Here is a 21247-nt window from a genome sequence, read left to right on the forward strand (position 1 = left end):
TCACATACGGCCCATAATTACTCGCAACGTGGCTGAAGATAAGGAGGCATTTAATAATTAATATAGAATTCTCTTTCGGAAAGAAGGTTGGTTGTTTTCAGAATTCCAGTACCTCGCAAAATTCCTCACCCTTCTTTCTGCGAAACGCTGTTTTTCAGCATAATCTCCTTTTAATGCGATGGCCTCACGCTACCTTACTGTGAGGTTGGCTGAAACCAGACGTAAACAGTAATGAAATCCTAAACTCTGATTGGAATGTATACCGCAGAGATAGGCTGGACAGTGAAGGGGGAGGCGTGTTTATAGCGATAAGAAGTGCAATAGTATCGAAGGAAATTGACGGAGATTCGAATTGTGAAATGATTTGGGTGAAGGTCACGGTTAAAGCAGACTCAGACATGGTAATTGGATGTCTCTATAGGCCCCCGGGCTCAGCAGCTGTTGTGGCTCAGCACCTGAAGAATAATTTGGAAAATATTTCGAGTAGATTTCCCCACCATGTTATAGTTCTGGGTGGAGATTTTAATTTGCCGGATATAGACTGGGAGACTCAAACGTTCATAACGGGTGGCAGGGACAAAGAATCCAGTGAAATATTTTTAAGTGCTTTATCTGAAAACTACCTTGAGCAGTTAAACAGAAAACCGACTCGTGGCGATAATATATTAGACCTTCTGGTGACAAACAGACCCGAACTATTTGAATCAGTTAATGCAGAACAGGGAATCAGCGACCATAAAGCGGTTACTGCGTCGATGATTTCAGCCGTAAATAGAAATATTAAAAAAGGTAGGAAGATTTTTCTGTTTAGCAAAAGTGACAAAAAGCAGATTACAGAGTACCTGACGGCTCAACACAAAAGTTTTGTCTCAAGTGCAGATAGTGTTGAGGATCAGTGGACAAAGTTCAAAACCATGGTACAATATGCGTTAGATGAGTATGTGCCAAGCAAGATCGTAAGAGATGGAAAAGAGCCACCGTGGTACAACAACCGAGTTAGAAAACTGCTGCGGAAGCAAAGGGAACTTCACAGCAAACATAAACATAGCCAAAGCCTTGCAGACAAACAAAAATTACGCGAAGCGAAATGTAGTGTGAGGAGGGCTATGCGAGAGGCTTTCAATGAATTCGAAAGTAACGTTCTATGTACTGACTTGGCAGAAAATCCTAAGAAATTTTGGTCCTATGTCAAAGCGGTAGGTGGATCAAAACAAAATGTCCAGACACTCTGTGACCAAAATGGTACTGAAACAGAGGATGACAGACTAAAGGCCGAATTACTAAATGTCTTCTTCCAAAGCTGTTTCACAGAGGAAGACTGCACTGTGCTTCCTTCTCTAGATTGTCGCACAGTTGACAAAATGGTAGATATCGAAGTAGACGACAGAGGGATAGAGAAACGATTAAAATCGCTCAAAAGAGGAAAGGCCGCTGGTCCTGATGGGATACCAGTTCGATTTTACACAGAGTACGCGAAGGAACTTGCCCCCCTTCTTGCAGCGGTGTACCGTAGGTCTCTAGAAGAGCGAAGCGTTCCAAAGGATTGGAAAAGGGCACAGGTCATCCCCGTTCTCAAGAAGGGACGTCGAACTGATGTGCAGAACTATAGACCTATATCTCTAACGTCGATCAGTTGTAGAATTTTGGAACACGAATTATGTTCGAGTATAATGTCTTTTCTGGAAACTAGAAATCTACTCTGTAGGGATCAGCATGGGTTTCGAAAAAGACGATCGTGTGAAACCCAGCTCGCGCTATTCGTCCACGAGACTCAGAGGGCCTTAGACACGGGTTCACAGGTAGATGCCGTGTTTCTTGACTTCCGCAAGGCGTTTGACACAGTTCCCCATAGTCGTTTAATGAACAAAGTAAGAGCATACGGACTATCAGATCAATTGTGTGATTGGATTGAGGAGTTCCTAGATAACAGAACGCAGCACGTCATTCTCAATGGAGAGAAGTCTTCCGAAGTAAGAGTGATTTCAGGTGTGCCGCAGGGGAGTGTCATAGGACCGTTGCTATTCACAATATACATAAATGACCTGGTGGATGACATCGGAAGTTCACTGAGGCTTTTTGCAGATGATGCTGTGGTGTATCGAGAGGTTGCAACAATGGAAAATTGTACTGAAATGCAGGAGGATCTGCAGCGAATTGACGCATGGTGCACGGAATGGCAATTGAATCTCAATGTAGCGAAGTGTAATGTGATGCGAATACATAGAAAGATAGGTCCCTTATCATTTAGCTACAAAATAGCAGGTCAGCAACTGGAAGCAGTTAATTCCATAAATTTTCTGGGAGTACGCATTAGGAGTGATTTAAAATGGAATGATCATATAAAGTTGATCGTCGGTAAAGCAGATGCCAGACTGAGATTCATTGGAAGAATCCTAAGGAAATGCAATCCGACAACAAAGGAAGTAGGTTACAGTACGCTTGTTCGCCCAATGCTTGAATACTGCTCAGCAGTGTGGGATCCGCACCAGGTGGGGTTGATGGAGGAGATAGAGAGGATCCAACGGAGAGCAGCGCGCTTCGTTACAGGATCATTTAGTAATTGCGAAAGCGTTACGGAGATGATAGATAAACTCCAGTGGAAGACTCTGCAGGAGAGACGCTCAGTAGCTCGGTACGGGCTTTTGTTGAAGTTTCGAGAACATACCTTCACCGAAGAGTCAAGCAGTATATTGCTCCCTCCTACGTATATCTCGCGAAGAGACCATGAGGATAAAATCAGAGAGATTAGAGCCCACACAGAAGCATACCGACAGTCCTTCTTTCCACGTACAATACGAGACTGGAATAGAAGGGAGAACCGATAGAGGTACTCAGGGTACCCTCCGCCACACACCGTCAGGTGGCTTGCGGAGTACGGATGTAGATGTAGATGTAGAGGTCTGTATGCCCTCACGCTACCACACTACTGGTCGACGTCGGGACCAACATCTTACTGCATCAGTAACCTTCGCCATCACCCACTTACTGGTTCCCGCCGAGTGCATCATTGAGTGGGCCAAACGGATGGAAGTCCAACGGTGCGAGATTCGAGTTTTAGGATGGATTGCGAAGAAGAGCCCAATGAAGTTTTGTGAGCTCCTCTTTGGTGCGCATATATGTGTGAGGCCTTGCATTGACATGGAGAGGGAGAAGTTTATTTCCACCTTTCAGGCGGATAACACGTTCAAGTCGTTTCCCTACTTTCCTGAGGGTAGCAAAGTACACTTCATAGTAGATCGTTGCGCCATGGGAGAGGAAATCAAGCAGAATAACCCATTCAGAGTCCTAAAAGGGGTTCGCCATTACTTTACCGACTGAAGTTTCAGCTTCCTTCAGATGATAAGTGGTATGGCGCCATTCCATGGGCTGTTGTTTTCCTTACTGTTTGACGTGAGGAACCCATGTTTCATAGCCTGTGAGGAAGATCGACAAAACATTACCATGATTAACCTCGTAAGGCGGATACAGTTCCACAAAGAGGGTCTTTCGTTTCTCTTTATGGTCTTCTGGTAGGCGGCTTGGAACACAGCGGGCACATACTTTAGAGTGCCCCAACCAGCGGACGAGTCTGTCACTACTGCCAACAGAGACGCCCAGCTGAACAGCGAGTTGTTTGAGTGTGAAACTCAATCATCTGCAATGAGAGTGTATGCACGTTCCAACACTGCAAGATTCACATCTGTGTGCGACCGGCCGGCGTAAGAGAGTTCTAACAGATTTGCGCAGCCTTGTTGCTATAAGGACGGAAGTCTCACCCAACGACGTACCGTGCTTTTGTTCACTGCAAGGTCTCCGCAGACATTCTGCAAAAGCCTACGAAAACCTGCGGTTCTCTGATTTCCCGACAAAAATAACTCAATGACAATTCTGCTCGGAATGCAAATCCGTTTCAGGCGCCATTCTAAAGGCTACGTATGGCAAGTCACTTATCGAAGCTTCATGAAACTGTAGTGGCTGAAGCGGGAGTATTCCATCATGTTCCACAACAATTAACCAATTTTCTTTCAACCGAAATTGGCTGAGCTAGTAGCGGACTCAATTTAGTGGTGGGAAATTCAGAGTGTTTTGCTAATAAGCTGCGTCGAATTACGAACTCCACTAGTGCATGAAGTAACGAGAAAGTCATAGCCCTATGCGACAAAAAAAGGACCAGAGGATTTTTTTCTGGCATAAAGACGGCCAGTAGATATGAATTTACCAAAATGTGCATTACGAACAAGTATTTCCACTAATGTCTTCAGAAGCTCAGAGAAAACGATGCAAGATTTCATTTTACACCAAACAACGAGCATATATTCGCACTACGTTGTGTTATATACCATATTCAGTAGCACAATCACCAAGAATTTTGCTAGATACGACCACTAAATATAGGGCGTAAATAGTGTGGCTTGGTTGCTCACATTCACCAGAAACATACTGAAAGCGTTGCAGAACTTTGACGGTAATTTCTCCTTGCTACGTTGTCAAATTGTAAACAAATGCAAGTCGAAGGAAAAAAAATACAGCTACTGGAGACGATTTAACCAAACGTACAGAAGCTACAACGGAACTGTGGTAATGACTGCAACCCAAAAAGTGAGAAACAAGCTGTAATCGTGTGCAAAGTATATTCCTATAGTTTCCGAACTGGAGACTGCAGAATGACTATGTCACTGTATACACAGATGTTTACAGAACTCGATCTCTGTTATTATGATGAAGCACTATGAAACGTAATATGTATTTGTAGAAAATTCTGTAAAGAAGTACTCTAAATTCTAAACTTCATTCAGAAGTTCTGCAGTCCGATCACCAGCCACCTCTGAAGTGTTTACTCTGTCATTTAATCTGTCATTTATTGCTTCTTTCATCTCGGTTTCAAAACTCTCAAGGCACGCTGCGTTATGGGACTCATGTCCACTAGCAAGGGACGTCGGGTCGAAAGGCAGGAAGATGCACGTCTGCCACTTCCACCAGTATCATGAATAATATCGCACTCTGCTCTCCCAAACAACATTTGGCAACATTCGGGGTAAAGACAGTCCTGCGACTAAATGAGGAAATGGAGTTATCTTGTTTTTTACAGGAGGAGAATCAATAGCTTTTATTTTAAATTCATGTTTTATATGACTAAAACGATTCATTTTACTATAGCTCACCTAAATAAATACTTCTTTATTTTATACATATGTTTGTGTGTGTTGTGGTTCTTAATAATTTTTTATGCATTTCACAGTTCCTGCTACTTTAAGTACCGTTACAATGATTAAGACCTTCTAAAAGTTTCATCTTTTTGAAACAAACTGTAGCTAATCACAAAGTCAGTATTTTACATAATTTCTCTTAAACTGATTTTTTTGGTTATGTTCTGCGTTGATTGTTACTGATATAAATTGAAACAACAAGTTTACTCTGACCAGCCTCCATTTGTTTGTATGCACAGCGTAATACAGAGTTTCAAACCTCCACCATCATGTGGATTTATGTAGATCAATACGACTAGTATTTGTTGTTTCACGACTTTCCGGTAACCTACGGCAATTTCTGCATTGCGACAGTTTCTGTTTTGTCTTGTGACATCACATACCCCATCAAACATTATAAGTACTTGTGTGACGTAATACGATGGGAAAAGGCACCTGTGACCACGGGAGACAGTGCCGCAAAGTCGTAATACATCATATACAACACATACTAATCCACATAAATCCACTTGATGGTGGAGATTTAAGCCTTTGCTGTCAAAATAAATAAATTGTGCATAGTAACAGTCAACTGGTTTTTTTAGTCGGTAGTTCACTAACATGAATACCGACAGTCTATTTTCAAGCATTCATAAAATAGAAGCAGTACGTTGATAATTTCCTAGTTCCATGCATTTCAGATATCCCTAATGCAGAGCATATTTTTTTGTATCCAAATGTATCAAAAACTGCCGATCAAAACATGACTCAGTCAGCACCAACGTACCTCAAGTTGTGGCGCATCCTGTCCAAGGGAGGAAGGTCGGACTTAAAATGACATGAAACCTGTGCCCTCCGAAAATCTACTGCACGATCGGCACAGCCATTTTTCTGAAGAACTGCAGGCCTAGTATTTAATAAAGACCAAACTGTCAAGATCTCAGAAACATCAATTGTTCTGTCCACGGATTTCTGAACTGATCACAGATCTCAGGAATGTCTACGCGATGATATCACAGAGCGTAATTACTGCTGCTACCGACTTCTCTATGTCACATTTGTCGAACATGATTTTTCCTGAACATAATCACTGACGAACTAGACAAGTGGAGAGATTCATCGTACTGAGTAATCGTTTCCTTTATTCCACAACAAGACAGCATTCGAAACTGAGAGACAGGAAACACAGCTTTGATACTGCTATGTGTAACGATCTTTTTACGAGTATATAATAAGTCCTGCCTCCACATCTCTCTATCCTGCGTCATAGCCAGGCTTTTTCTTTTCACTTATGACAGTACTGGTCCTGCACGTCTCGTTAACCATATTGTAATTTTATGAGTTTCGGACGAAGACGACAGCAAATTAACCACTTTAATTTCAATGATTGATTGCGGAGTGTTATCCATAGATTACTGATTCCTGGCCCTAAACACCAGATCTAGATGTGATTACAGATATAAGGAAATGAAGCCGAGATATTACGTCGGCGTATCTTCGTTTCTCTTTTTTTGACATTGAAGGTAGTTACTGCTGGCCAAAATCAGTAATCTACTTATGCTTACATACAACCTGTAAACAGAAATAGTAGATGCTCTCCGTCTTTGGCTTGTCAGTACCTTCGGGAAACAGTAGGAATAAGTAGTAATGTGAAACAACGGAGTATACTCTGATAGAAGTCAAAATATCACCTCATGACCCCATAAAAACTTTTACATTTTTCTGTGGCGATGATTGTAAGTGACCGATATGAGATTATTATTACAGTATTAGCTTGTGGTAGTGCTGTGGAAGGTGTCACTCATCATTACACTTATAAGTTCGAGTCACCTACTCGACAAAACGGCCCATTTTTCTGCTTAAAACTGATTCTGTGTGTGGATAGCCATATGATGTCACCACAACCTATGTTTAGAAAATGCAAGCAGAATTTTGTGAGATTCTCTTCATCACATACTGTGCTGAAAGTGATCCATATTGTGATACAGTTCAAAAAATTGTTCAAATTGCTCTGAGCACTATGGGAGTCCTCTAGAACATATAACTACTTAAACGTAACTAACCTATGGACATCACACACATCCGTGGGTGAGGCAGAATTCGAACCTGTGATCGTAGCGGTCGCGCGATTCCAGAAGGTTGCCGCTAGAACCGCTCGGCCACCCCGGCCTGCGTGATAGAGTTAATAGTGTTATTCAACCGTTCTTATTCTGCGTACTTCGGAATTTTTTTTTTACCTTGCGGAAGGTTTCTGGACAGATGTCAGCACATTTGCGGTCTTATCGCACATTCTGGGATCCCCACAGCCTCTCCAGTACAACTTCTTTGCAGTATAACTCATGATTTACTTTCTTCTCTTTTAAGTAATCACGTTGCGAATTGGTCTCCATCCTATTGTTTCTGTCAGTTTTAACTGTTATTTCTACATGACTCTACTTACTCGAATATTGTCTTCGCTAAGCAGAATGCGTCAGGGTGCTCCATGTTTCGATAATTAATCATATCCGTGTCAGCACAGCAGTCCTCAAGGGAAATTATCGCCCGTACAAACAGAAGCAGTGTTGCCTGTTGAATGTTAAATCAGCTACAATGCAGAGTTTCTAATGCATCTAAATATGACTTCTGTGAAAATTCTGCAGTTTGACAAGACTGGGGCGTTTCTTTTTTGTGGATATGCTCACATAATTTTAAAATTAAGTGATTCGATTTGTGTACGAATGGTTATGTCCGTATGTATATATGATTGTATATTATATATGCTTGCATATCAAATCAATTTTGATTCCACTAATTGTTAGAAGCCAACGCTGATAATAAGTAAAGGATAACTAATGCTCCTGTGATTAAGATATATTGTATTTAGAGAGCAGGTCATAACAGATATTTACAGATTACAGTAAACGTCAAGTCGTTTTGTAAATATTTTTGTGACTCCTATACAGTGATAAAAGGATTTGTGAACAATACAAAAAATTTTAATGTGCTAAAACCAACAAGAGCGTGATCACTTGGAAAAAATTAATCGTTGTTTGCAGTGTAATCTATGACTGAAAACATTGCTCAGGAACTCTCTCGTCCTCCTGTTGTTGTCTGCAGTTCAGAAAATATTTTGGCACATCCATTTATGGTATTCTAGCCTGTGCACCCGGCCGGGGTGGCCAAGCGGTTCTAGGCGTTACGGTCTGTAACCGCGTGACCGCTACTGTCGCAGGTTCTAATCCTACCTCGAGCATGGGTGTGTGTGATGACCTTAGCTTAGTTAGGTTTAAGTAGTTCTAAGTTCTAGGGGTCTGATGACCTCAGAAGATAGGTCCCATAGTACTCAGAGCCATTTATTGTATGTTCCTTACCAAATCACAGAGTAATCAAAGAAAAATATTTAAATTCACACTACCGAATGAGGAAGCCATTTCCTAATTTATCTTATTCATCTTGATGAATGATATCAGGTGATTACATCATAGAAGACTGTAAAAGCTTCCCAATTTTAATTATTCTCTTCCCTTAGTTTTGAAACAATGTTTCAGGATATTTGATTAACTAACATTTGTATCAACATTTCACGATTACAGTCAGGAAAAGAAGATTAATTTCCGACTCTGTGTTTCAGTATATAACAAGGTGTAATTACATGATTTAGTTTTCGTTAGCTGATCTATAGGACGAGGTTTAGTTTGCGTCGTTGGACATTGTTGATGCATGTTGGCTGAATTTATATTCCGAGTATGTGATGTAAATAACGAGTGATTTATTCTGTGTTCCTGCGTTCTTCAAATAAAATTTATAGTCATGGTATTGTTTTTACAATAATTCGATCACTACTCTTCCTAATTTTTAAAGAATATAACTATTGTGGTTGGTTCTTTGTGAATGACACAGAGTCACCCTGCTAGAGGTATACGTTCCATGGCGAAATGAACCCCTCCACTTTGCAGTATGTGGAACACGCAGTTGACTCGTGAAAGATACTGCTCGTAATCACTGTGCCCACTTCACGAGGTGCAGGGGTGTGCAAGCCGGCTCCGGAAGTATCGGTTGTGACATCATAATTAACTATAACGTCAGTTATATACGAGAACGCTTTCCAAAGCATTTCGTTCAAAACACGTTACTGTTTGCCTTCTACGCAGTTTTGCATCTTTTGCAGTGACATGGCAAATAGTCCCTTAACAAGCCTCAGTTGGAAACCATAAGACGTCATACACATACCGAAGAGGAAGGGCGTGGTTATTGTTATCTGTTCGGAATGCCATTACGGCCTTATCGGGAGTAAAATAGCGACAAAGTCGGTAGATTACACAATCATATTAAAGGGAACGTGACAGTGGACGAAAAATAGCAGTACCATCAGTACAGTGATAAACGCCCGTACCAACACATATTTCACGGATGTTATAGTAACAGGCTTAAAATTCATTCATGAGCGATTTAAGTTACACCTTCATCGGACTGGGAGGAAGGATTCGTCTTACCGTAAGTGTTGATAACAGAAGGAAATTAATGTGGCGGTGCTCACCCTCCAACTACAGAAACCCCCAACAGGCCAAATTTTTTTATAGAAATCGAATTAGGAGTCTTCACCAAGTCACAAGACACCTCTAGGTGGCTAACAGCAGGGTGTGTACTCTTATTTTCAAGAGTCGTTTCTGGAGAAGGTGTGGATAGGAAACGGTGCACTTTCTGTGGAAGAAGAGGCAGTATAAAACCTAAAAAAAATTTCTGCAGTGATATAGCGTATATTTACACGTAAGCATTGCCAGATTCGTAAGTACTGTATTGGAGTACGCGTATATCGCTTAGTACGCTGAAAACACTGGACAATTGTGTGACTCTACCTAGAATGTATTTCCTGCTACTCTAAGACTTCTACTAACTGTGAAGTAACAGTGTTATTGTAGCAGACTAAAGCTTTACTCCAACTAGGCAAATTACTATTGGACATGATTTTTCTGTAGGATACCTTCGATCCTTGGAGTAACTCACCCATCGAGTTACTCCACGTCACAAAGCAAGTTGACATTTTCTCACATAGACAAGCGATTTCCAGGACGGAAAGCACTGACAAGTGATAGAAAAAAAAAACTTGGTATCAGAGATTTGTGTCGCACTTTCACACAAAAGCCGTTATTACTGTTCGGGCACTCTTCACTTTCAAAATACATTCAGTGGTTACGTGTACGCAGCGAATGGTACAATCTGTTTCTGCGCTTAGAGACTGGCGACTGTCTTTTTCGCAGATCCGTCACTGACTCTGGGGTTGTACTGCGTGGGCAAGATGGGCATCTCGTCGTCGTACGTGGTGCTGCCGCTGCTCGCCTCCGAGCTGTACCCCACGGTGGTACGCGGCATCGGCATGAGCACATCGTCCGTCTTCGGCATGCTGGGTCCCATCTTCATACCGCTGCTCAACTACATGGTGAGGAGTCTGCGCCGGGCGTGCGTGCACCCCGCCGCCCTTCAACATTCTGCTTGACGCCAACGCGACTACCTGTGTACAGCATGCGTGGATCGAGGTTTCGGTTGCACGGACTGGAAGGAAGGCGGAGTGGGCGAGTGCCAGTGAGGGTGGAGGGGTGGGAGCAGTTTCACTCTTGCTGTCAAACTCCCAAAACATCTAGCCAACAGCCAAACCCCCCCCCCCCCCCCACCACCACCACCACCAGTCCCTGCCTTTTTAACATCCCACTTATGCCTACAAGGTTAACGATAACAACATTGAAATACGCAAAATGCTCCAGTTTATTAAAATATGATTCAATTAGAATGACACACAATCCTTATAAGAAATATAATCTGGTGAAGGAGATAAGCGATCTTAACCATTTTTTTTAAGTTTACAAACTTTTTATCTTTACATTTCATTACTACTTTTCATTGATACAAGGTACGGTCAGTAAATAATGCAATTTCTACTGAAATTTCACAGAACTTTTTGTGGTACATCGTGGAATATTTCCGCTTCAGCCCCCATAGTTTAATGAAGTTTCGAAAGGGGGCGGCGTTATACGTAGTCTCCAAAGTATCTGTAATGGAGGTGGGTTTCAAGCAGAGAGCTGACACTGACTTTCTTTTGGTGTGAAACCAGATCATCGTAAGGATATAGAGATGCTTTGAGAAAGCATGCGGAGACCACGCAGTGAACAAACACTAGATGAGTCTTTGGGCGAGGCGTCTGTCAACATCGTAACAAGAACACACTAAACTGGGCGATTCCCCGCGTGGGAGCCGCCGTTACACACCTCTTACTCATAGAGTCATAGAACTTGGGTACACTCTCTTCGAGGCGACCAATGGACCACAATCAGACAGAAGATTTCCATAAGCTAAATTGACATGGACCTACACCAGGAACATAGATATTTCAAGGCAATGAACGTTAAATAGTGACGAAATACCACTCGTGGTAAAAATGGTGTCTACGTTCACGACATTTTCTGACGCCATTTCTTGATAACACGTAAAGAAAAGGAAAATATAAATTAAATATTAATATGTAAAGAAATTGGGATATGTAAATAACGAAAGCATACTACAATCATTAATGAACCAAAATTGAACACACTGCTTGTTATAGCAGCGAAGTTATAGAGGGCAATTCAGAATCCACGCTGATAAACAAACATCTTATTTCGATAAAATTAAAGGCACTTCGCCCGTTTAAAAACATAAATTACTTTAAAACAGGATTATATGAAAAATTTAAAGGTAAAGGAACATACCAGGCTTACTGGGAAGTGTTCCTGAGTAAAAGGTTAAGACGTCCTTGTGGCTAAATGGACTCGACTCGTCAATATCCAGAATGTGAAATGTAATATTATGCACAATTTTTCACTGTGTCATGCTATTTGAACACTAATTTCTGTCTACGTTTGTCCGCGCCAGTGAAAAATTGCTGGAAGTACTGACAGGTTCCACATAAGTACATACAGCTACAATTAAAATTACACAATGAAATTATTATTACTATGGTAACAAATGCAAATTGTAAAAAAGTATTATATTAATATAAATTCTATTGTGAAACTTCCTGGCAGATTAAAACTGTGTGTTCGACCGAGACCCGAACTCGGGACTTTTACCATTCCCGGGCAAGTGCTCTACCAGAATAAATCTGCCAGGAAGTTTCATATCAGTGCATACTCCGCTGCAGAGTGAAAATCTCATTCTGGAAACGTCCCCCAGGCTGTGGCTAAGCCATGTCTCCGCAGTGTCCTTTCTTTCAGGAGTGCTAGTTCTGCAAGGTTCGCAGGAGAGCTTCTATAAAGTTTGGAAGGTAGGAGACGAGATATTGGCAGAAGTGAAGCTGTGAGCAGCGGGCGAGAGTCGTGCTCCGGTAGCTCTGATGGTAGAGCACATGCCCGTGAATGGAAAAGGTCCCGAGATCGAGTCTCGGTCGGGCACATAGTTTTAATCTGCCAGGAAGTTTCATATCAGCGCACACTCCGTTTCAGAGTGAAAATCTCATTCTGGAAGTCTATTGTATTACCCAAATTGTAACACTGCGTAATTGTGCGTCATCTGCCGGGTGTTTCTGGCAAGTTTTGATTGATCCTGACTGGTACACACAGGAGCAAGACTTCTAATAACTTCACACGGTGATAAACAAGCTTGACTAACTTGCATGCTTTTATAATTCACATTTTGAATATTGAAGAGAGAGAGGTATTTCGTAACGACAACGGCTGTACCTTTTTACTTAGTTACACTTATTAAAAATGTGTGTTTCATTATATTTTACATTTTTCATATCATCCTACGATTAAATTATTTATACTTCTAAGGGTCTTTATTGTTAACGACAAAATATGTTTGTGTAATCCCGTACATCCTTTAGTGCACTTTATAGCTTTGTTGTTGTAAGTAGCAATGGTTTAAATTTTAGCTCCTTAATGAACTTGGTATGTAATCCTTTTTTAATGGCTTAGTACGATTTATTGTTCGTGTCCCTGTAATAGGTACTTTCCTTTCCTTTATATGGTATCAAAAAATATTAGACGACGGCGTTGTACACTGCACTGTACATACTGTACATGGACACTACGTACACCATGAGTGGGATTTACGTTCCTTACCTTTAAATATGTAATTTTTTTAAGCTGGTTAAAGACAGCATAACTGAAGGCAGTTTTATGTTTCTGACTGTTCTTTCCGATCTGAAGACGATCTTCTGGCAACCCAAATAGTGACCAAATAAAATGTAATATATTTTTGCAATCAAGACAATTAAAAATTAGTAAAAAATAGATAATATTTATAAAACTTTATGGAAGAATAATAAAAGTAGAAACTGGTTTCTATTGGTACAGGGTAGGGTACGTAATTATGAGATAGATACAACCTATGTAGAGTAAAAAAATGGGAAACGACCTGGATCGTGAAATAGATGTAGAGACTTTTAAAAATTTCGCACCTGGCTAGAGCAGAGACCGTGCTATAAAGTCTACTTTTAAGAATAATAAACAGCCAAGCAGTTGCAAAATAGACCGTTTATAAAAACGACTCCTTCATAAATAAATATTAAAAACTGGATTACATGTTTCACCAGAGGTACCATGAAATATAGCTGAGTTACGCCTGTCAGTCTGCCGTAACATGTAATTCAGTTGTACCTTTTTGTAAACGTTGAATTCATGGAAAAGGGGTTTTAGAGAACCTTACATTTTTCAACTGACAGGATGTTTCCTATTTCTGTATCAAGACAGCGCGACCGCTACAGTCACAAGTTCGAATCCTTCCTCGGGCATGGATGTGTGTGATGTCCTTAGGTTAGTTACATTTAAGAAGTTCTAAGTTCTAGGGGACTAATGACCACAGCTCCGAGCCATTTGAACCATTTTTGCATCAAGATACAGAGACTCCGAAACGAACAGTTTAATATGCTACTGGCCATTAAAATTGCTACACGACGGAGATAAAGTTCTACAGACGCGAAATTTAACCGACAGGAAGAAGACACTGTGATACGCAAATGATTAGCTTTTCAAAGCATTCACACAAGGTTGGTGCCGGTGGCGACACCTACAACGTACTGACATGAGGAAAGTTTCCAACCGGTTTCCCATACACAAACAGCAGTTGACCGGCGTTGCCTGGTGAAACATTTTTGTGATGCCTCGTGTATGGAGGCAAAATGCGTACCATCACGTTTCCGACTTGGATAAAGGTCGGATTGTAGCCTTTCGCAATTGCGGTTTATCGTATCGCGACATTGCTGCTCGCGTTGGTCATGATGCAATGACTGTTAGCGGAATATGGAATCGGTGGGTTCAGGAGGGTAATACGGAACGCCGTGCTGGATCCCAACGGCCTCGTATCACTAGCAGTTGAGATGACAGGCATCTTATCCGCTTGACTGTAACGGATGGTGCAGCCACGTCTCGATCTCTCAGTCAACAAAAGTGGTTGTTTGTAAGACAACAACCATCTGCCCGAACAGTTCGGCGAAATTTGCAGCAGCATGGACTATCAGTTCGGAGACCATGGCTGCGGTTACCCTTGACGCTGCATCACAGACGGGAGAGTCTGCGATGGTGTACTCACCGACGAACCTGGGTGCACGAATGGCAAAACGTCGTTTTTGCGGATGGATCCAGGTTCTGTTTAAAGCATCATGATGGTCGCGTCCCTGTTTGGCGACATCGCGGTGAACGCACATTGGAAGCGTGTATTCGCCATCGCCATACTGTCGTATCACCCGGCGTGATGGTATAGGGTGCCATTGGTTACACATCTCAGTCACCTCTTGTTCGCATTGACGGCACTTTGAACAGTGGACGATACATTCAGATGTGGTTCGATCCGTGGCTCTACCCTTCATTCGATCTATACGAAACCCTACTCTTCAGGAGGATATTGCACGGGCGCATGTTGCAGGTCCTGTACGACCCTTACTGGATACAGAAAATGTTCGACTGATGCCCTGGCCAGCACATTCTCCAGATCTCTCGCCAATAGAAAAGGTCTGGTCAATGGTGGGCGAGCAACTGGCTCGTCACAACACGCCAGTCACCACTCTTGATGAACTGTGGTATCGTGTTGAAGCTGCACAGGCAGCTGTACCTGTACACGCCATCGAAGCTCTGTTTGACTCAAGGCCGTTATTACGGCCAGAGGTGGTTGTTCTGGGTACTGATTTATCAGAGTCTATCCACCCAAACTGCGTGGAAATTTTATCACATGTCAGTTCTAATATAACGTATACCCGTTTATCATCTGCGTTTCTTCTTGGTGTAGCAATTTTAGTGGCCAGTAGTGAAAAATTGACGCAGATCGCCATAAATTATTTATTTTAAATTCCTGTAGCTAATTCGGTCTGCATAATCATCTTCAGGCCAAAGATTCCAGATGACATCAACGGAGTTGTGAAGCGCCAATGAGAGGTTCTAGGCGCTTCAGTCCGAAACCGCGTGACTACTACGGTCGTAGGTTCGAATGCTGCCTCGGGCATGGATGTGTGATATGTCCTTAGATTAGTTATGTTTAAGTAGTTCTAAGTTCTAGGGGACAGATGACCTCAGATGTTAAGTCTCACAGTGCTCAGAGCCATTTTTTGAAACGTAGATTGGTACCCGTTGCCAACAGAATAGTTGTACAGAATGAAATTGGTTGCGGGAATAAAAAATAAATAATTTTTTGCGATCAGGCCAACATCGCCAACATCGTTAACCTCAGTAAATACTTGCTAGATGGACGTGAGTGACTCCAAGACCTGCATAACGCGTTCACGTTCACAGGAGCAAATAATAGAATAAGATTGGGCTTAAGTAATTAGCATAATGCACCACAGCGTCGTCTGCTGGTACTAACGGCTATACAGTGCCCTTTAGCTACACTGTCTAATGGAACGTCCTAAGAAATACCAAATTAAGATCAGCCTGATGATGCCAAAATAGAGTGAAACGTGTAGTTGATAAATAAAGAAACCAAGATCGTTTTAAACTAATACTTTTCTGAATCGTTTTGGAATTTGTTTTGATCTTCTGATGACTTTACTAGTCGATAAAAGACAGTCTCATCTGCTAACAATCTAATACGGCTGCTCAGATTGTCTCGTAAGTCGCTTACATAGATGAGGAACAGCAAAGGGCCTGTAACATTTCCCCTTGGCATTTGCGCCTGCCGTATTATAAGATGTAGTGGACTCCGCACTACACTCTCTATCATCCCGTACCATTGACAGCAGTCGACAGAAAATTACCATCCCTTGTTTACCTTACTGTTAACGCAACAACAATAACGTCTGTGTTTGGAATGCTACCGAGACCGGGAAATATGATTTGCTGATAATTGGCGCCGCATTATGTTCAACAGGCGAATCTCAGTTGTGCACAACACCAGATACCAGTCGTCGACGAGTTCGTCGGCGAAAAGCGTAGAAGTCACATTCTTCCGATGTTTTGGAGAAGTACAGCGGTGCTACTCCTGGCGTCATAGTGAGAGTACGAATTCAGGTCACGGCTAGCTATGATTAAGGGAATTCCGACGGAAAACGATACGTCAAGGACATCCCGCTTCCTTATGTGTTACCATTCATTTGTCGTTCTCGTGTGTCATTCTTCAACAGGACAATTCTCCTCCACGTGTTGCACCCTTCCTTATGAACTATCTATTTGTTGTTACGGTACTTCCGTGGCCAGAAACGTCCACAGATCTGTCCCCGACATAGCATTTGTGAAACAAGCTCGAAAGTGAACTCCGTCCGAGTGTGAGTATCCAGGAACTCAAGGGCCAGGTACAAGGGTGAAAGGATGCAATGGCCTTATGATATCCTTCTCAACCGAACCAGTGCGTACATCCAGGCCACACTGGGTGCAGCGTCATGTTCACAAACGGTATCAAGTTCTTTGTATATTTCACTGGAACTAATAACTGGAATAACACCACAAATCCTCTAAACCTGGTTGCAGTAGCCTGTAAGCAGTCGAAATCTTAGCCAAATTGGAGGAAGACGGCACACGGATTCAGGGCACCGACTAGCTGTATGCTGATTAATAATATTTAACGGTAATCGATATCCTGTAAGCAACATTCATTATACGTGAAAGGTGTGTTCAGGTGTCAACTTATTTAAGCATTTGCGGCATGGGGTCAAATATAAGAAACCAGCATGCAGCCCAAGCCAACGTGAAACACTTCAGGACCTAAAAACAATTCGAGAAGAAAAATTGGCCTTAGACATGAACTTGTAATGTTGGGTAACATTTCGTTAGTACTGACGAAAGCTGTTGTGCCTGTGTCGCTGGCTGGGAATGTGTCCTGACATTGAATATCCTCAGTTCGCATGTTTGGTTCAAATGGCTATAAGCACTATGGGACTTAACATTTGAGTTCATCAGTCTCCTAGACTTAGAACTACTTAATCCTAACTAATCTAAGGACATCACACACATTCAGGCCCGAGGCAGGATTCGAAACTGCGATCGAAGCAGCACCGCGGTTCCTTGCTGTAGCACCTAGAACCGCTCGACCAAAATGGTTGACAATTCGCCTGTTCGCCCTCATGTGAATCCACTACCTAATCGATCTTTTGCTCATCAAAAGTAATACAGTGTTGATGTGTAGGCTGGCATTCTCGGAATCGATTGAGACGCACACTCTTCCATTCACTCTCAGTGGACAGAGATATCACATTTTCGTGGAACCGTTGTTGCCAGAAGAGCTGGAGGATCTGCCTCTCAATGTGAGACAAACGACGTTCTTCCAGCACGATGCGGTGTCAACTCATTTCAGTATTACAGTGAGGAGTCACCTGACGTCGTTTCTTCCTCTTGGACCATATGAAGAAGATGGTGTAGGGAACCGTTATGGCAACAGAGGAGGACTTCTCCGCTGCAAATGTCGTTAGTGGTTGTACCATTGCGGAGTGCTAGGAATGTTCGAAAGAAAGAGACAATCAATGATTCGACGATGTACTGAGGGCGTACAGACCAATGGTCGCCCTTTCGAGCATTTCCTGTGAATGCCAATGCTGTAATTAGCATGATAAACTAAGCACAGTGTATATTGTACCTAACATCAGAAATTGCCGTCAGGGATCATATACACACATCAAATTACCTTTTGCATCACCTCGGTTCCGAGAATTATTGAACCTGTACAGAAAACTGGAATAGAGATCAACATAAACATCATTTCCGCCCTTTTTGTTGCTCTTGAAATCCACAAACTGCATGTTGTAGCACCATACAGCGAGATCTTCAGAGGTAGTGGTCCAGTTGGCTGTACACTCTAACTGTCCAGTAGCACGTCCTCTTGCATTGATGCATGACTGTATTCTTAGTAGCACACTATCAAGTTCATCAAGGCACTGTTGGTCCAAATCGTCCCACTCTTTAACGGTGATTCCGTGTAGATCCATCAGAGTGGTTGGTGGCTCACGTCGTCCATAAATAGCCCTTTCAATTTATCCCAGGGATGGTCCATAGGGTTCATGTCTGGAGAACGTAATGGCCACTCTAGTCGAGCGAAGTCGTCATCCTGAAGGAAGTCATTCAAAGATTTGCACGATGGGGGCCCGAATTGTCGTCCATGATGACGAATGCCCCGCCAATATGCTGCCAATATGGTACACATTTGTCGGAGGATGGCATTCACGTATCGTACAGCCGTTACGGCGCCTTCCAAGACCACCAGCGGCGTACGTCGGGCCCACATAATGCCACCCCAAAATAGCAGGCAACCTTGCTGCACTCGCTGGATAGTGTGTCTAAGGCATTAAGCCTGACCGGGTTCCCTCCAAGCACGTCTCCGACGATTGCCTGGTTGAAGGCATATGCGACAATCATCGGTGAAGAGAACGTTATTCCAATCCTGAGAGGTCAATTCGGCATGTTGTTGGGTCCATCTGTACCGCTCTGTATGATGTCATGGTTGCAAAGAAGGACCTCGCCGTGGACGTCGGGAGTGAAGCTGCTTTCGTGCAGCCTATTCCGCACTATTTGAGTCCTGTGGCTGCACGAAAAGTATTATTCAACGTAGTTGCTTTGCTTTCCGGGTTCCTCCGACTCATGATCCGTTGGTAGCGATCATCCGCTCCTGTAGTAGCCATTCGGTCTCCTGAGCGAGGCACGTCATCGTCATTTCCTGCCTCTCTGTATCTGCTCTATAAACAAACAACATCGCTTTGGTTCACTCCGATACGCCTGGACGCTGACCTTGTTGAGAGCCCTTCCTGGCACAAAGTGACAATGCGGACGGGATAGAACCGTGGTATTGACAGTCTAGGCGTGGTTGAACTATAGATAACATGAACCTCGTACCTCCTTCCTGGTGGAATAACTACAACTGATCCGCTGTCGGACCCCCTCTCAATAGGCCCTGCTGATGCATGGTTGTTTACGTCTTTGGGCCGGTTTAGTGACATCTCTGAACAGTGAAAGGGACTGCGTCTGTGGTACAATATCCACAGTCACCTTCTGTCTTCAGGAGTTCTGGGAACCAGGGTGATGCAAAACTTTTTTTCATGTGTGTATTTGTTTTGATATTCTCAAATTCCTGTATTAATTTGAACGATTGTTTTCAGAACACGCTGTATAAGGCTACAGATCGTTCATACATAAGGCTAGACAACTCACATACGGCTAGAGATCGTTCATAAACGCTTATATCATTAACACCAGTAGCCTTTGAGGAACGCAGGAGCTGCCACTGCATCTGACTTACTACATCTCCCTATTGAAAAGGACGTGCTGAGTTCTGTTTGCGAAGAAGTCTTCAGTCGAGTCACATACCTTTCCATATTTACAATGTCGCCGTTCTTTCTTTCTCGTTCACATTACGGAACCATTCTTCGGACATTGAAGACGGGAGACGAAACCAGTCGAAGAAGAAACTCTACAAAATGGCTTGTCGCTCTAGCAGTCGAACCCACACTCCTGCCTATCATTGAGAGCCCACCAGATGCAACGCTATCCGACCACCTCTCACAACTTGAATCAGATCTTCAACCTGTCACTTGCTTCTTCTTACGACGTTCCAGACTCTAGTGAGGTACTCCATTCGTGTTGCAGCAGTAGCACTGAAATGTGTTAAGTTTATTGTCCACCATCTCCGAGATTTTAATGTGGTTTAATTGTATTAAAACATTTATGTTCTTGAAAATGTCATATTTAGTACATGTTAGAACTGTATGTCACCTGGAACTCAGTTCGCTTATAGTCACTAAATTTGTAAAAAATACACTCCTGGAAATGGAAAAAGGAACACATTGACATCTGTGTGTCAGACCCACCATACTTGCTCCGGACACTGCGAGAGGGCTGTACAAGCAATGATCACACGCACGGCACAGCGGACACACCAGGAACCGCGGTGTTGGCTGTCGAATGGCGCTAGCTGCGCAGCATTTGTGCACCGCCGCCGTCAATGTCAGCCAGTTTGCCGTGGCATACGGAGCTCCATCGCAGTGTTTAACACTGGTAGCATGCCGCGACAGCGTGGACGTGAACCGTATGTGCAGTTGACGGACTTTGAGCGAGGGCGTATAGTGGGCATGCGGGACGCCGGGTGGACGTACCGCCGAATTACTCAACACGTGGGGCGTGAGGTCTCCGCAGTACATCGATGTTGTCGCCAGTGGTCGGCGGAAGGTGCACGTGCCCGTCGTCCTGGGACCTGACCGCAGCGACGCACGGATACACGCCAAGACCGTAGGATCCTACGCAGTGCCGTAGGGGACCGCACCGCCACTTCCCAGCAAATTAGGGACACTATTGCTCCTGGGGTATCGGCGAGGACCATTCGCAACCGTCTCCATGAAGCTGGGCTACGGTCCCGCACACCGTTAGGCAGTCTTCCGCTCACGCCCCAACATCGTGCAGCTCGCCTCCAGTGGTGTCGCGACAGGCGTGAATGGAGGGACGAATGGAGACGTGTCGTCTTCAGCGATGAGAGTCGCTTCTGCCTTGGTGCCAATGATGGTCGTATGCGTGTTTGGCGCAGTGCAGGTGAGCGCCACAATCAGGACTGCATATGACCGAGGCACACAGGGCCAACACCCGGCATCATGGTGTGGGGAGCGATCTCCTACACTGGCCGTACACCTCTGGTGATCGTCGAGGGGACACTGAATAGTGCACGGTACA

The 21247-nt window shown here is 43.3% G+C and overlaps 1 protein-coding gene across 1 annotated transcript in view; it reads left to right on the forward strand.

The window, feature by feature from the left end:
• LOC126355571 (beta-alanine transporter) overlaps positions 1-21247 on the forward strand; it is a 1112053-nt gene that overhangs the window by 1050889 nt on the left and 39917 nt on the right. The window contains exon 9 of the mRNA XM_050005933.1: positions 10403-10581. Within this exon, the coding sequence (XP_049861890.1) occupies positions 10403-10581 (179 nt within the window). The remainder of the gene's footprint in view (positions 1-10402; positions 10582-21247) is intronic.

Source organism: Schistocerca gregaria, chromosome 3 (assembly GCF_023897955.1).
Source record: "Schistocerca gregaria isolate iqSchGreg1 chromosome 3, iqSchGreg1.2, whole genome shotgun sequence".
Lineage (NCBI taxonomy): Eukaryota > Metazoa > Arthropoda > Insecta > Orthoptera > Acrididae > Schistocerca > Schistocerca gregaria.